Consider the following 16,567-nt stretch of genomic DNA (forward strand, 5'->3'; position numbering starts at 1 on the left):
AGTGTACAGAGAGAAGCATGAGAGATCTGTTCATATCAATGCTACACATTGACAGTTTTACAACTTTCTCTTTGCTTCTCTTTGTGCAACACGTCTTTGCAGTATTTTTTATTGTGTCTAATTAAAGCATAACTAGATTAAAAACTACAAAAAATAAAATTAAAAGCAAAGCCAGGGCTTTATTCCTAAAAGAGAGGAGGATCGTACTACCATGAGGTCATCACGCAGCCCCTGACTGTGCGTCAAACAAGCACTCATTCTGTTACTAGACAAGGGAACATGAGTCTGTCAAATTAGCCAAATTACACATAGTTAGTTTACATATAAGCAGAATAATACTTTAAGCGACTAAACCCAAAAGCCTGTAAACAATCCGATAATATTGCTGTAAAATATTGCTGTATGCGAGCATCCCACCAACACCAGCAGACATTTAGATACTATATGTACCATGTAAATCTAAGTTTGTTAAAAATACAGACAGGCACAACGTTTGCTGACACACAGACCGTCGTTCACTGAAAATATCTGCTGTCTTGAGCTTGAAACAAACAGCAGCGACTGTGTTTTTACGCACAGACGTACCCAGGTATAAGTAAGTCCCATACAGCCACACAGGACAAAGCCATAAAAACACGTTACCGCCGTGCGTAAAAGTGGTCACGACTGCAGCTCAGGCTTTGCGGCGAGAGAAGCCCCACACCAGTCTGACACAAGTTAACCACCGGCTTCAGCAGCCATTCAGACTCCTACTCGTGGGATGGAAAAAAAAAAAAGTTGTCGGACTCACCGGTTTGGTGAATAAACGGAGTTGAAATCAGTATTGAGAGACGAGCATCATCGGCTGCAGAGGACGGAGTCGGCAGGTGGAATTAAAAACGCTTGAGAATGGATGAAAACCACAAAGCCGGTATAGGAGGTTCCCCCTCTGTCTCTGGCTGCTCTCTGTATGTGAAAGAGGACATAAACAGTGAGCTGGCTCAGTGAGCTCACAGTGCGTCACCGCTGCAAGCTGAAACTCCCGGCAGACTGAGTGTGTGTGTGCGTGTGTGTGTGTGCGTAAACCGCCTCTGCTGGTTGTGGTACTTCCCAGGCAGGTGTTTGTACTGTAGATCCTCTAAAGTGCAGACACTTAGAGCTTAACATTAAATAAACAGCCTAATTTAGATGAACAAAATAAGACACATAATAGTTCATGGCTTGTACGTTTTAACCCGTTCAAGCTGCTCACATGTTGAAATCTTCTTATTTAACAACGTAAACTGGAAATTCATCCTGTCTGGTGACTAGATCATTCCACCTTATATGTAGATTTACTTTTCACATTCAGCTTTTATATGGTCCTTCAAAGGGCTCTCTGGCCTTCACCATTTGAAGAACTTCTTTACTAATTAAAGGGATTGTTCTTCACTTTACTTTATGTGTATCTTTAAAGCGCTGAAAATCCTGCATTTTTATTGGAGTTAGTGAATATGGTGACAGGTAAAAGCACAGATTTACTTTTAGAGCTAACAAACCAACTGTTTTCATTATCATCAGAAATCAGTAGGAAACTCCCATCACAGCCTCCCAAATCTCAGGTTGGTCTTTTGAATTATGTCGTTTTATCTGATCAACAGTCCAGAACCTAAAATATTATATATGCTGTAATGGAAGAGACAGAAAAGCTGCACCGTATCCATCAAAGTCAAATGCATCTGGACTCCACAAGTTGGATCCACAAGTTAATTTCAGCTTTTTTGGGGTCTATGTTTCCCGTAATATAGTGACTGATTTTATGTATGTGTTACTTTGCGCTCCTCCAAAGTTGCCTTTTTAAAAAAACCCTAATCGTTTGCAATTTAATGAAGTAAAAGGGAATGTTATGAAAAGTTCAACAAATGTGTTTATGTGCTTGTTTTTCAATTTATACATATTAATTTGATCAAAATTCACAAAATCAGCCACTTAAGAATGATTTGAAAGATGTTCTTTACTGAACTGGGGGGTTCCACAAATAACTACACTGAAAATCATTCTTTGAAGAACATATTTTAGTTCTTCAGAGCCCCATTTATGTTGTCTAAAGGAACCATTTTGAGATGGTCCTTTAAAGAACCTCTTGCCAAAAGGTTCTTTTGTGAAACTAATACATGTAACTGCGAAGAACCACTTTTCAAATTTGATGACTTTCTAGAGCCCAAAACAAGGATGACCTTTGACAGCAGGCAGCTGTAAAAACTGATGGTGTGAAGATAATTGAGATGATTAAAATTATTTCAGCTTTTCCATAAACAGGGCAGCTTCGGTGTTTATAATCAGGGGCTTTCAGAAAATCTTTTGATTCCTGAGAAAAAGATCATGCGTTTGACATTTAAGAGATTAAAAAGCCGTGGCCTCTTTATAGTCTCTGAAATCAGTGAATGAAGGAAATTTCCACGTTCTTCCGCTGTCACTCCACCAGCGTCAGTCACTGACTCACAATATCAGTCAGTCATTCTGGTGAGACACAGTTAAATCTCTGTGCTGCTTCTTCCAGTTACCACACAGATCTTCACTGTTCAGTGCATTTGAATACTGTGTGTGGGTGGTGCTACTTGTATGCGTCTTAATGGGGGAAGGGCCCACATTAGTGTTTGTGTGTGTCCTCAATGGGCTGCATTCAGTTCAACTTCAGGACTATCGTATCACAATACACTGCATTGTAGGTCAGTGGGTTAAAGTTAAATGAAGAGCGGAGAGACGTGGCTAAAAAACCACAAGGTAACTTTGTGTTGTGGTCAAAGTCACGAGTCGAGGAGGGCATAGTTTAGAAAAGTTGTGTGGTTTTTATATGACTGTTGTCCTGTGAATGTGTCATGCCCTGTTTTAGACATATTTATCTGAGTCATTCATTGTTTCATATCTTGCAATGGACAGCCAATGAAAAGCAACCAACTGACTAGAAACTATTGCCAGAGATGGTGTCTCCTAAAATTAAAAGGTCAAAAATGAAGCTTGGCATTAGCTTTTTTTTGGAGCAACCAGTGGATTAAAGCTGGAAACATTGAACGTCTAACTTCAAACTAAAAATAATTCTAAGACACACTCCCTCAGCAACCTTCAGAATCTTTAACTTTTACAATTTCTGCATGTTATAAAAAATAAATGTCTCCGTGCTTTGAAGTACAATAGGAAAGGAGCCAGTATTTACAATTTTAATCTATATATTGACTTTGCATTTCACCAGTAGATTTATTCTGGCTGAGAATGACATGAACACTTTACAAAAGACTCTAAGACATTTTGTTAGAGTTGTTAATGATACATTTGTACTATTTCTATGATTTTGTCTAGGTTTTTACATTTTTATTCAAAACACCATGTCAAAAATGATTCCTACCCTTCCTCAATAGTCAACTCAAGCCTTTATTTTCCACTGCAGCTATCTAACAGTCAGTGATTAGAAGAAATATAATAACCGGCTCTCTGCATATCTCCAGTGGGATCTGGTCCAATAATGTATTCGTTGCTCTTTTGCTTTCTTGCCATCAATCTGGACTTCAGTTCCCTCCACAGATTCTTGATGGGATTTGGGTTTAAACTCCAAAATGCTGCTGTTGTTTTCTTTTAACCATTTCTTGACCTCCATGGCTGTATGTGTCAGTTCATTGTCTTGTTGGAAGGTCCAATGCTGGCAAAGTCTTAAGTTTTTCTGCAGACTGTCTGATAGTTTTCTCCAACATCTTAATGTAGTCCTCTTTTCTCATGTTGCCGTTTACTTTGACAAGTTGTTTGTTGGCTGAAAGCATTCTCAAAGCATTACATCCCACCACCATTCTTTATGGCTCTGGAACTTGGTAGAAATTACCAAGACCATTCGAAATGATACAGAAGTTTACATTTTATAAAAAAAAATAGGAATATGAGTTATATTAGACATGGCATTTTATTTGGAATGTTTAAACTTTGTTACTAACATAATTTTTTGACACAGTGTTTTCCTATCTTTGTCATTTGTTATTGTGATTTCCAGCCAGAAGTGCTGGTCAAATAAAATATCACTATGCAACCAAATTGTGCATTAATATAAATAATTTTTACCTAAACGGCATAAAATGTATTTCTTATTTCCTCTAAACTATTGATGCTTGATTCCTATAATGACATTACACAGTAGATCACAGGCTGTGAGAAAGTTTACCAAAATGTTGTAAATGTTAATAAAACTAGCACAGACTGGCACCAGTGAACTGATTTAATTACAAAGAGGAACCCACAGTGACAAAACAAGAACAGCTACATACAAGAAGTAACTCTGATAGGCCGTAACCATGACGACTGCAAGATGTCAACCAGAGATAAAAAAAGTTATGAGTGGATGGCCACGTAGAAACTCTTTTCTGTGGTTTTATTTTTTATTTTTTATTTTTTTTTGTCCTTCCTGTGAACGTTTGTAACGAGGCAAACATCAGCACGTGTTGGAGTGAACATGGCTGCCAGTGAAAACACGAAGCCATCTCTTCTTCTGTTCCAAAGATCTAAGACATTTATAATTTAAACGTGACTGACAGTGCATGCCAGAGGGGAGAGAGGGAGGGGAAATACAAACAGAAACAAACCTTACACAAATATATAAAAATATGCCATTAGATTCATATCAACAATTGAGGACTGTGGGTGCACTATTTACAGAAAAAGGCAATATGTACCAATATTTACAACAATAAAGACTCAGTTCACATATGGGCATGAGGAGGTTACAGAACGGTGGTTTCATATGATGGTGGAAATTATTAGAGCATGCTTCATTCTCTCAATTGTGGGTGAATTAGCACTGAAATAAAAATTACTTCATATTTAAGTGTTTGTGTGTGTATATGAAGAGTCAGTTCAGTTTCATTTCACTGGTTTCAAAACCAAATTGCAGCTGCTAAAAAAGGAATGATTTACACGACCACTGATGAAATGTAAAAGAATGTCCTTAAGGCAAAAGAAAATCGAATTAGATTCCAACCACAAGCAGAATCATCAAACCTAACTGTCGAACTCTGTTCAGCGCAGGAGACCATGTAATGATATTTTACCCCAGACACCCCAGAGCTCTAAAATATGCTATATAAAGGACTATTTTGCTGCCACACTCCCAGTTTTAGAAACACTGCTCCAAAAGCTGAGGCAGCTCACAGATGTTTTTCACTGTTCACAAACTCCATTCTGCAAGGAGCTCAGTCGCTCTACAGCCAGCATAGATACACAGCATGTACATGGGGAACTTGGCAACTTTTCACACAGAGAATCCACATTTCAGCTTTGTTGTGAATCACACAGAACATGGAAAACATTCATCTGCTACTTTAATGTTACAGGAAACTGGGGGAATAATTTTGGGACATAACCTTAGTCACTTTCCTGCCGACACTTAGATAAATTAACCACATACAATGATACCTATATCTTGCTGGTGTGGTGCACATGATGCAGATTAGCTTAGCTTAGCATCATGACTGGAAATGGGGTACCAGCTAGCCTGGCTCTGACATTACATTAGGTGTTAGTTTGCTTTCGGGGTCCATTTATTTTAACCTAGCTTTTTTTCCCTGTTTCTAGACTTGCATCTAAGTGAGCAGCTGCTGGCTACACGTCAACATTAAACATATGCACACAAGAACGACTTCAATCTTCTCACTTAAACTTCCCAGAAAGTCCTAAAACATTCGTCAAAACTCTTCACTGCTGTATTCATCATGGGCTACCCAAAGCTGAGTGGAATTTTGCCTCAACTTGTCGCAGAAAACGGGAAAAGAAGCTCCCTTTTAAAACATTTCATCTCAGCATTGAAGGAGGATGCACAGACACTGACCTTCAACATTTACACTTAGAGGATCACTAGCTAGTTAGCAGCTATCACAACAGCCAGCTAATCCTCTTAACTGTTAGTCCCTGTCACAGCAGGAGAGGGAACCTTAAGTGGATGCATTTGGAAGGGGGGGAAGCTGAGGTGAAGCACCCAGATGGCTGGTAAAGTGCAATGAGGTTTTCTATGCTTGGAGGGATCAAAGACAATCACTGCTTAACCCTAAAGCCTGAAGCTCACTCGGATGTTTGTGCGTGCAAGGAAGAGTCCTTCACTTGCAGACATCTGCTGTAGTACCACGGAGATCTGACTTTTCACTGTGTGTGGGAGATGGCTTAACTTTTAGCCTTCTAAAGGCACGTGCAATCTGTCAGCGTTGGTCCTTGTGACCTGCTATCACTCACTTGTCCCGCAAACTATTTGCATCTTACTCCCCAACAGCTACTTCTGAAATCTGTGAGTTTCAATTCATCTTAATGTCGTATTTCTTATACTAAAAATACCTAAACACACACAGAAGGGCTAAACAAATCTTTTTTTTTTAAACAAATCTTAGCATTTGGCACCTAAAAAGGCAACAGAGGACTGCGTTCTGTCAGTCCAAGAGCTGCTCTCAGTGAAGTGAATTTTGGGATTGATCTGACAGCGGGATCTGTTTGCAGTCTGGGACGTCTTGCAGTGAAAAAAACACTTATTCCAAATCCTCCCCTTTCTGGTCGTGCTCCTCTACTTTTAAAGAGTCACACAACTCCAAAACAAGAGCCCTGCAGTGTGCATCGTACCGAACCAAGAGTGAACTGTATCCTTATGTCCGTAGTGTGCATGTCTGTCTGCTCGAGCCAATCTTTGCCCTTCAATCTATTCTGGTGATCAAGCCAAGGCCTCCTTGTTCTTCAGTTAAAAAAAAGAAAAAGTGAAAGCTACATCTTCTATAAATTAAGTGCTGTAAAAGAAGGCGCTAAAATCAAAAACCATAAATACTGTACATTACTATCCTGTTCTGCTACCACGGCCTAGCGTCATCTTTAAAGAGTCTCTGTCCCTCGTGACAGAACACTCAACATTTCATTGCAAAAGGAATCTCTTCAGACCCCTTAATGTCTTCAACACATACAAGGCTTTGGCATAGTTGTGTTAAGGAGGAATGTCTCCAATGCATTTTTTTCCTACCAGTAGAGGGATGCTGCTTCATCTACATTTATGTCGTCTTTAACTGGCAGCAAAAATTAAATAAGAAAATTTGATAACTTTATAAAACACAAGTGTGTTTTTCACAAAGTCTTCTGACTCAGTGAGTGAAGGCTGTGCATTAATGGATGGGACTATGTGTATGTGTTTATAGTCGTCTTACTTTTGCCACATATTGCACTTAAATGATGCTCTTACCCACACTCCCTCTACGGGAGAAAAGATGATGTTAGCAGTCTTACATTTATGATCAATGATCATGGAGTTGATATTATCACATCCCTACTGGAGTCAGAAAGATCAGATCTCAGATGTGGTGGTCCACACCTCACCAATCAGGTTTAAGGCGCAAAAAACTCTGTCCTTGAAAAGCTCAGACTAATCTTGAACTCTACTTGGAAAACAAATCTATGCAAATTCACACTTCAGAATACTCATCAAAATACAGTTCATAGTTTGTTACCATTCATAGATATTCACATATTTTTCCATGAAATTTACCTCTGATCATCAGGATTTCTGTCTGACGTTCTAGGTTAAGATGAAGCGATGATGGAGTCAAGAGTTCATGTCCAAAAAAACTGAGAATTTCAAAGGAGAGGTGCATGCTATGCATCATTCATGTCAAAGTTTACTCAAATGTCCTCTTTCAGTGTCCTCTGCAACAACACTTTGCAGAATCCAAGTCCACTTCTGTGTGTTCTCAGTCTGAACATGTGTCCATCTGTGAAAGTGTAACTGTTCCCTTCTCTGTCGTCTTCTGTCTCTATCAGTTTAAACTCCAGTCTAAAGACACTTTTTTAGACAATACTTGCAGATGCCAAAAAACCAAAATACACACGCACAGACATGCACACCATCAGAAACATTAACACAAGAAAACTTGGTTTGATGTGATCATATTCATTAGTAAGTCCAGGAGGGAGTTGACAGCCATAATATGCACATAGAGACTGGTGGACCAGGCAGAAGACCAAAACAACAACACCAAAAAGTGAGGAGTCTGATGGGGTAAAACGACAGGAGCTAGTGCACCGACTGCAGCTAGAGGGAGGTTGGATCGGATATATCAGACTCTCTTCGATTGTCTCAGACCCTCCACAGCAAAAGATGGTTGGTACTGTCGTCCCGTCCAACTGTTTCACTGCTATTGGTGAGTCTGAAATCCTCATAGCCATCACCGCCAGAAATGACTAAATGGTTTGTTTTAGGAGGAATGTGGGCAGAGGCTCGGCGGCGTGCAGAGTCACGTCTTTGGAGGCCGTCTACTGCGCTGCTGCTCTGGGACTGATTGCCTGAAAAACAGATAAAGGGTTAAAGGTCAAAAGGAATCACAAGCAAAACTTGAATTTCTAAAAGTATGGCCCAGTTCAGCTTTGACATATTTCTGTAGTAAACATGGAAAGGAGTGTATACACATAAAGTGTCAATCTCAATAAATATGTAAGCATACGTGCATGACAACAATTATTTGCTGAAACAAAAATGTCTGAGAAAAGCTGCAACAACCTGTGGAGTCCGCTGTTGGAGGAGGCAAGTTCATATCAAACCCTTCTGGTAGTTCGATGGATGTCAGGAACCGAACGTGGCCTGTGTGTCCATGAGCCGAGCCCATTGGCACCAGGGGAGATTTCAGTGTCCCAGCAACAGTTCCTGAGCTCACCGCTGGGATCACCAATGTAAGAACCACACCTGTAGATGAGCATCAGCTTACAATTAGCTTTCTGTTTCAATTTAACAATCAAATAAAAATCACACAATGGTACTATGCTAAATTTCTTTTAATACTTTTGCATGTAGCATATTTCCAGTCCTATTAATTCATGCTTCTATCTGATTTAATAATACAGCGTAGAGTAAAAGCAGATCAGTTGAATCATCAGGTTCATGAATTTTAGATTTCTTAGGCTTAAACGTGTTCTTACCTGCACTGGTGCCGATCCACAGTAGATCCTTACAGGCCAGCAGGGCTGTGATTCTCAGACAGGCAGCCTTGTGCTGTCTGATGATCGCATCTGCACCTGAACAGAAAAATCACAGTAGAATGTAGGATTAAAAAGAGAAAAACAGACAGGATGGTCAGACAGTAGGAAGACGGATAAAAATGTGAAGTTTATAAATGAAGCAACATGTAAAAGAAAAACAAGTGGACAATTAAGTTACATAAAGACAGGTTCAGGGGAAAATGCATATGAGCTGTGGCTGACGTCTGGAATCAGAATAATTCCAACTGTTTTACTGTGCATGTGCTTTATCTAGGATTTTTTTTGAGCATCTGTGTGTTTGTGTAAGTGTCTTGCATGACTTCTGATATTCTCCATATGTGTTTACCTGCAAGCATCTTGTGCACAGCAGGCGCCACGTCCACCTCTGTCAGGCTCTCCCAGGTCTGAGCATGGTACAGTTTGACCTGTGCACTGCCCTGTAACGCCAACCACACACCCTGACCATACGCCACCATGCACGTCACACACCGACTGCTGTCAGTGCCCACCTGGAACCAGTGCTGAGAGGCAGGAAGGCAGAGAGTCAGTGGTAAACATTGTTCTGCTCCAGTACCTGCTGCTTGCCAGTCTGTCAACCTTGTCTATTATTCTGCTGCAGCTCTCAAGCCTGTGATTCACACCTTCACAGTCATTCCTGCCCTCCTCCACCCCTCTAAATCTTCTCTTCCACCTACCTCTTGTACCAGTGAGGTTGTGTTGATAATAAGGACTCTGTTCTGTGAGCCACACCAGAGCTTCCCTCCCACAGGAACCATTTTGGTGACAGGACTGGTGGGTGTACCCAGAACTAACGTCTGAGAGGACTGAGGGTCCCAGAAACTACCTGCAGATTGAGAAAATTAGCAGGGATTTAAAAAAGAAAAGGAGAACAAAAACAACTAATTTTCTACCAATGTGTGATATCGTTTGCATTAAAATTCAATGTGTGATCCTCACAGCATGCTGAATTGGATAGGGGTAAAAGATGTAGGGTGTAGCGTGTTCCTTTGTTACATTAACAAACGTACTGAAACATAAACTAATCTGTGAAATAATGAATATGAAATAACATTTGTAAGTACAAGGACTAAAGTTGTTTGTGTGCCGCCTCTTGGCCAGGTCGTTATTGAACATGAGAATCAGTTCTCAACTAATTAACCTGAAAAAAAACATACCATAATTTCCGGACTATTGAGCGTACCTGAATATAAGCCGCACCCACTAAATTTAAAAAGAAAAAAAATTTGTACATATACATGCTGCACTTGTCTATAAGCCGCAGGTGTCCACGTTGTAACATGAGATACTTACACGGAACTTTTAATTAAAGAAATGCTTTTTTCCGAACAGTGCCTGTAACATGGCAGTTCGTGTGCACAAACGAGCCACGCGGAAATGAGACTTGGAAATCCGCTGGAATACTCCAAGTGGCATCTGCTCCTAAACTGCAGGGGGCAGTGTGTGGCAAACACGCGTCTACCTAGTCTACTCTAGTACTAAACTAGAGTAGAAGAAGTTTGCCATTGTTTTACCGAATAGCTGAATTTCAGCAGTTAGTTTTAATTTCACGCCATGAATTGTTCATAACCTGGTTGTCACGGTGATCTCTGAATCATATAAATGCCTGTATTTTGGAACTTCTGCTGCTAGGAGCTCATTTCGTTGGTCTGATGTGACGAGGCTAAACATATTGGCGGCATGAAGCTCGCCCGTAAAGATCTATAAATTAGCCGCATCATTGTTTAAATCACAGGGTTCAAAGCGTGTGAAAAAAGTAGCTGCTTATAGTCTGGAAATTACGGTAAATAAATAAAAGCATTGCATGGCATAAACAACTTTGTTTTTTTTTTCAATCCTTCTTTACTCCCATCATCTACCACAGTTCAGCTTACCTGCTTCTCTCTGATAGACAATCACCTCTCCGTTTGCCAAGGACACAAACACTTTGTTGTCCAAATATCTGAAACAGGAAAAAAGATAGACATGAAAATGAAAAATGAAACCACAGTAAAAGCAGAATTTATATGTAAACAAACAAGATTTGGCTAATTGATACTAATACTAATTTCACACCTGCATTAAATGTTTTTCATTGTCCTCACTACTTTCCTCTCATCCTGGTAGCATTTTAAACTATGTAATAACAACCCAAAAGACACAACAGCAGCTGAGAAATGCAGACTCACAGTATACAAAGGATGGAAGCTGAGTGTTGCATCTTCATGCTGTTTTTACGGTTGCGGATGTTGTCCGAGGATTGGTACACGTGGATGCTAACAGAAACAGAGGCATAATAGAATATTAGATAATGAAAACAAGCACACCAACAAGCAAGGGAGCAGTTTACTGTGTAGGAATGGAAGAAATGTTTCATTTCAAATTTCTAACACTTTTCATTGATCATACTACATTCAAAACCAAATAACTAGTGAGTGCATGTGTTGGTATATTACACACCATCCATCCTCTGTGCCCAGCCACACTGAGCTCTGGTAGGCCTCTGGGTCAATACTGAGCAGATCCTCAAGACTTGCTCGGGTGAAAGATCCTCGAGAGGATCGGCGCATGGCACGACCATCCATGGGGCTCTCTGTGTGAGCACGACTTCCTCCACCGACCCCTAACATCCCTTGAGCTCCATAGGAGCTTGGTACCGGGAACTCCTGCTCCTCCTCGCTGCTGGTGGTCTCTGTAGCCATGTCCTTTGAGCTTGGACCTTCGTCATCTTTGGAGAAAAGCGGAAGAGAGTTTAATGGACTGGTAAAGATAGTGACAGTACAAAAGTGTGTGTGTGAAGTTTCTACTCACTGCCATAGCTGGATGATATGGTGGAGTGACTGGCCTGACTCTGCAGAGTGGACGAGGGACTGGGTGAATCTTCATCATCTGTATCATCGCTGTCAAATGGAACAAGCTCCGCTCCTGGTCCTAGAAACAATCAGTCAACTCATCAGCCAACATTAAAACATGTATAATTAAAAATTACACCACATACATACACATATAACACAAGTTAGGCCTGGGATGTTAACACAGCAATGAAAAACACACACTTCCAAAAAAATAAAAATAAATACGGATAAAAATGACAAACAGGGTTGAGGAGATGCCCAGAGCAGAGTGGAGTAGTGCACCTTGGAGGCTGGCAAAGAAGCTTCATTGACAAGGTATTATAGTCTGTTTATGATCCAGGGTTTATGATTCATTGTAGCTTGCAACTTTTACACTGAAGTGAAACTACCAAACATTCATGTACTGTTGAAGTGTCCACTATCATCTACACATAATACAAGTTGATTGAAGTTATAAAGGCTTTGTCACACTGCTACAATGCTACATTTGCATAGCAGCAACTGACCTGTAGGTTGCTCTGTCAGCTCTAGAGTTGAATGAGAGATGGATATATGAAGCTGCTGCTGGTTGTGACTCTGTGGTCCAGAGGTAGGAGCGATGGCAGGCTCTGATCCACGCTCCCTGAGAAGTCCAGAATGATTGGTTAATGGCACTTAACACAAATGGAGTCAGGAACACAGTCAGGGGCAAGTGGGGCTCTAATGCACATACACAGAAACTGAGGTTTGACACTTGAATTCCAAAAGTTGAACTCTAAAGTTAATTTCCCACTCCTATTACAGGAGATGACCTCAAATAAAAATGACAAGAATAAACTTACACACCGTCTGCTACTTTCCCAGGGATGGAACTAGTCATGCATATCATAACTGACTTAACGTTAGGTCTGGATGCCTACAAGCAAACTGAACCATTCTGTGAATAAGTTTTGGTTTACTGTAGCAGGAGAGCACAGGTTTAAGTAAAAACAACTGAATTCTGTTTAGGTGAGCCACATTCAGCATCCTGGTATTGTCAGTGTTGGTTAATTTGTATGGATTACAAGGTCAATTGATGCCAGATAATTAGGTCAGCCTTTTCTTCTGTTCATGGACTGCCTTGGATATCTTTTCCTTCAGATGAAGCTCTTAACTGGCAAAGAAACCATTTTTATCATCATGTAAAATTACTGCTGTACAGTGACTTCAAAATGTTTGAAAATCATCAGTACATAAACATCATAATCAGTCTTTTAACCGATATTCTAGAGCCATTTTCCAATCTGTATGTATTTTGTGAGACTATATGTGACAATTACTGGTTAGAAACTATTTTGAAGGCTCACATTTAAGTGGAGAATGACAAACAAGTGTAACAAATATAACTTTAAACAGGTTATAACAGCAGTTTGAAATCAGGGCTTCACAAGGCCTTTCTTCATGTGTGCACACTGACCTTCCTTTGAGTCCCGGCACTGCAGCAATACATATGATCCTCGCAGAGCAGACAGCAATACAGGCCTCCACTGTGGGCTCATCTTTGATGTTCAGCAAACAAACCTGGTGAGGAAACACCACAACAGTCAAACTGTCTGCAAACTACAAATTGTTTAATTTTCTTCCCTGGAGAAAATGGATTTATCATATATACAATGCTCTCACCTGTCCCACATATCCATCACTATTACACACCCACACTTCACAGCCGCTGTCGGGACAGCTGTGGCTGGGGGAGGCACAGGAAAACTGGAAACAAACAACAATACATGAGTGAAGAGGACTTTTGTAAAGTTTGTAAAAGCAACTTATCTACAGGTGTGAACTTGTTTGGCTTTTAATATTAGGCATGATTTTCATTTTCAGCAGGAAAAAAAAACAGAAAGCAATGTTCTGGGTGTTGCTAAAAAAGATGGCTTCCCAGTTACATATCTACACATTACACCTAGGGTATTTCTTGCTGCTCTCACCTGCATTCCACTGCGGGTCTTCATGATAGGAATGGCCTTCAGGAACTCTGGATCCCACTGGTCCTTATTCATGGCTAAACACATATGGAATGAGCTTAAGCTTAATCAATTCAAAGAAACATTTTCTTTTCCTAAGAAAACTATAATAAAAAATGTTTAGCTGTGCAAAAATATTTAATTAATCAGGCCATTCAAATGCTTTAACTCCCGTCCACTTCTGCTATCGTACTAGTAAGTTAGCATGAAAAAAATACTTTTTATCTCATTATAAAGCTTCTTCACTGACCTAACTTCTTCTTGGCATCCTCGAAGGCCTGTTCAAAGCTGGAGCGAGCATCAGGAGTAGTAAACTCGAAGACAAAGCTGCTCTCAGCGGAAGCTGTGGTAAACTCCAGCTTCGTGGGCAGGAAGGTCATACTGAAGGCCAAAGACTGCTTCTCTGACAGCTCCCTGTGCACTGACGCCATCAGATCCTTTATTACCTCGTCTAGGGACTGAGAGATAAAAAAGTGATGAAAAAGTAGAAGAACCCTTAAAACTACAAACATAATCATTGGTAGCTTTGATTAAATACACCTAGAGAGAATTAATTATGAAATGCTGCAGACAAATTTTTGAAGGCTGTGTCTTTATGATCACAAATAAATAATTTTGAGAGATGACAACAAAGAATGATGATCAAAAGCCAAAAAAAAAAGAAACTAGCTACATATTTTCTGTAAGACAAGGAGAGGCAAAGGCATAGAAGGAACATGGGTTGAAACTAAAATGTAACTGTGAAACATATCTGTGAAACTGTATTTTTTCCGCAGTACCTGGTGTGGAAAGCTGAGGGTCTCAGATAGTTTGCTGATCTGACCCAGTGTGCTGAGATCCTCATCTAACCGACTAATCATCTTCTGGATGCTCTCCTTATTTGTTGCCTGAGTAGTGTCTGCAGAAGAGAAGAATTCACAGTCAGGGAACCACAACGCCAACTCCCACATGTCAACTAATAGGTTAAAAAACTTGAAACTGAGCATTTAAATATTTGTTATACTGATGAATGAGCAAACAGTGAAGCTGTGCTAATCAACAAAAATTAATTAGCTAAAGTAGTTCTTCTCGTGGTGATTTTGATTATTTATTTTGTACATGGAAATTTGATAGAGGAGGACAAGAAATGAATGCATAATACTTGTAGTTCATTGTCGGTACCTAATTAGTGAGCATGTGTCTGCAAAACCTACTCTTTTCTAGGAATAAAATGTTGTGTTATGCTACTTGGAAGCACACACATTTATTCAGCACATGCAGGGCTATGTGTAGCAATAATTTAACTTAATAATCTTACTTTTCACCACCTCCACGTCTTCTAGAGGAAGTTTCCACAAGAATTTGTATTTACTGGAGGTATCGATCACACTTGCAGCTGAGTATCTGAGATTGACAGGGAGGGGCAGAGAGAGAAACACACAAAGAAAATGAATGATGCTGGACAGGAAAGGTAAATATGAACACTAGCATTGTCTGTATATCTGTTGCTCAACAGCAGGGGGCAGTAGTGTAGTTTACAAACTGTGATATGATATGTGTTACTTACAGGCTCATGGAGCTGCGTCTTAATGAACCAGATTTCCTCTTGAGAGTGGTGCAGATGATCAGATCGCTGAAGAGGAAGAGAGAACGGTCTTTCTTCCCACCCACTGTCTTCTACAGAGAGAGAGAGGAGAGTTCAGAAAATCTGGACTTGGATTAACAGTAGTCTAAACAGAAAAGCTCTAACACAATCTTTGCAAAAGTAAATGTTATCACTCGCTAAATGCAAAAGAAGACAGTATATAACAAACATAGTTTGCTTTTATCATATGTATAACTGATATTCCAAGATAAGACACCAGTTCAGGAAGCTTCACTACTACAAGCATTCACCAGTTTAGAAAACATTTCTTACCGCTTCCATGACTATTTCCTGCCTCAAGAACTTCCTCTGTGGATTAAGAATCTGACACAAACATGCAGAGAGAGGTGATCATTACACACTATGGAATTAACTAAACAGCAGTCATCACACTAAGTTTGAATATTTAAAAAAACAATCAAGAGAAAACAATTCTACAATTGGCTGACTGTTTACACTACTTCTGTCACAATCTTATAAGACAAGTAAACAGTAAAAGTAGACAAACATTAGCCATCTTTATAAATATACTTCACATGAATGAGTATCTTACATGTTCGACTCCCTCTATGTGCGCCTCAATCTCCTGGATGACCCTGGCTTCCCTCTCTGCCTCTTCAGCAGAGCGACGTCCCTTATTGATCTTCTCCGCCAATCGTTTGATGTCCCTCTGGGCGTCCAGTAAGAATTGATGGTCCGGGTGATCCTCTGGAGTGTGCTTCAGCAAGTCCTTGAACAAAGAACATAATCACTAATACATACATCTCTTTTTGCATGGATTCCCTCTCACAAAACACAGAGGAATTCTACTTGTAGTGTTTACAAAGAAAGTAGTTCTGTTTATAAAGAGTCACCTTAACCAGCAGTTCATATCGAGGAATCCTCTGCACCGGCTTAATCATCAGATCACCCAGTGCCTGTTTCTCCTTGTTCTCACGCATGTTTTGCTGTTGAATTGAAGGAAGGAGGAAGATAAAGAAATGGCATGGATTTAAGAACACATGACAAAATAACTAACAGGATGATTGAATCGAAAATCAGTGCTGCACTTTACATCTCCACCACAAGATGGTGAAGTGGAGCCACAGCGAATATCCAGCCTGGTATAACAGCTTATGTGG

At 40.1% G+C, this 16,567-nt stretch overlaps 2 protein-coding genes across 3 annotated transcripts in view; both read right to left on the bottom strand.

Annotated features, from left to right (window-relative positions):
- The window catches only part of relt (RELT TNF receptor), a 29,826-nt gene extending 28,822 nt beyond the window's left edge, over positions 1-1,004 (bottom strand). The window contains exon 1 of one of the 2 annotated variants that reach the window (XM_023288934.3): positions 791-1,002. The gene's annotated coding sequence lies outside the window, so the exon portion shown is untranslated. Of the gene's footprint in view, positions 1-790 lie in introns of both variants that reach the window. The other variant, XM_023288935.3, reaches the window with a different exon arrangement.
- Positions 1,005-4,202: 3,198 nt separating this feature from the next.
- LOC111580968 (rho guanine nucleotide exchange factor 17) overlaps positions 4,203-16,567 on the bottom strand; it is a 79,678-nt gene continuing 67,313 nt past the window's right edge. Inside the window, exons 5-24 of the mRNA XM_023288927.3 lie at positions 16,301-16,393; positions 16,000-16,176; positions 15,720-15,770; positions 15,369-15,478; positions 15,120-15,205; positions 14,602-14,720; positions 14,073-14,280; positions 13,787-13,860; positions 13,482-13,565; positions 13,276-13,379; positions 12,347-12,462; positions 11,797-11,916; positions 11,446-11,713; positions 11,175-11,261; positions 10,881-10,948; positions 9,684-9,832; positions 9,335-9,509; positions 8,929-9,024; positions 8,513-8,695; positions 4,203-8,298 (exon numbers count right to left, since the gene is read on the bottom strand). Of these exons, the coding sequence (XP_023144695.2) occupies positions 8,093-8,298; positions 8,513-8,695; positions 8,929-9,024; positions 9,335-9,509; positions 9,684-9,832; positions 10,881-10,948; positions 11,175-11,261; positions 11,446-11,713; positions 11,797-11,916; positions 12,347-12,462; positions 13,276-13,379; positions 13,482-13,565; positions 13,787-13,860; positions 14,073-14,280; positions 14,602-14,720; positions 15,120-15,205; positions 15,369-15,478; positions 15,720-15,770; positions 16,000-16,176; positions 16,301-16,393 (2,574 nt within the window). The 3' untranslated portion in view covers positions 4,203-8,092. The remainder of the gene's footprint in view (positions 8,299-8,512; positions 8,696-8,928; positions 9,025-9,334; positions 9,510-9,683; positions 9,833-10,880; positions 10,949-11,174; positions 11,262-11,445; positions 11,714-11,796; positions 11,917-12,346; positions 12,463-13,275; positions 13,380-13,481; positions 13,566-13,786; positions 13,861-14,072; positions 14,281-14,601; positions 14,721-15,119; positions 15,206-15,368; positions 15,479-15,719; positions 15,771-15,999; positions 16,177-16,300; positions 16,394-16,567) is intronic.

The sequence above is a fragment of the Amphiprion ocellaris genome, chromosome 7 (genome assembly GCF_022539595.1).
Source record: "Amphiprion ocellaris isolate individual 3 ecotype Okinawa chromosome 7, ASM2253959v1, whole genome shotgun sequence".
Classification (NCBI taxonomy): Eukaryota; Metazoa; Chordata; class Actinopteri; family Pomacentridae; genus Amphiprion; species Amphiprion ocellaris.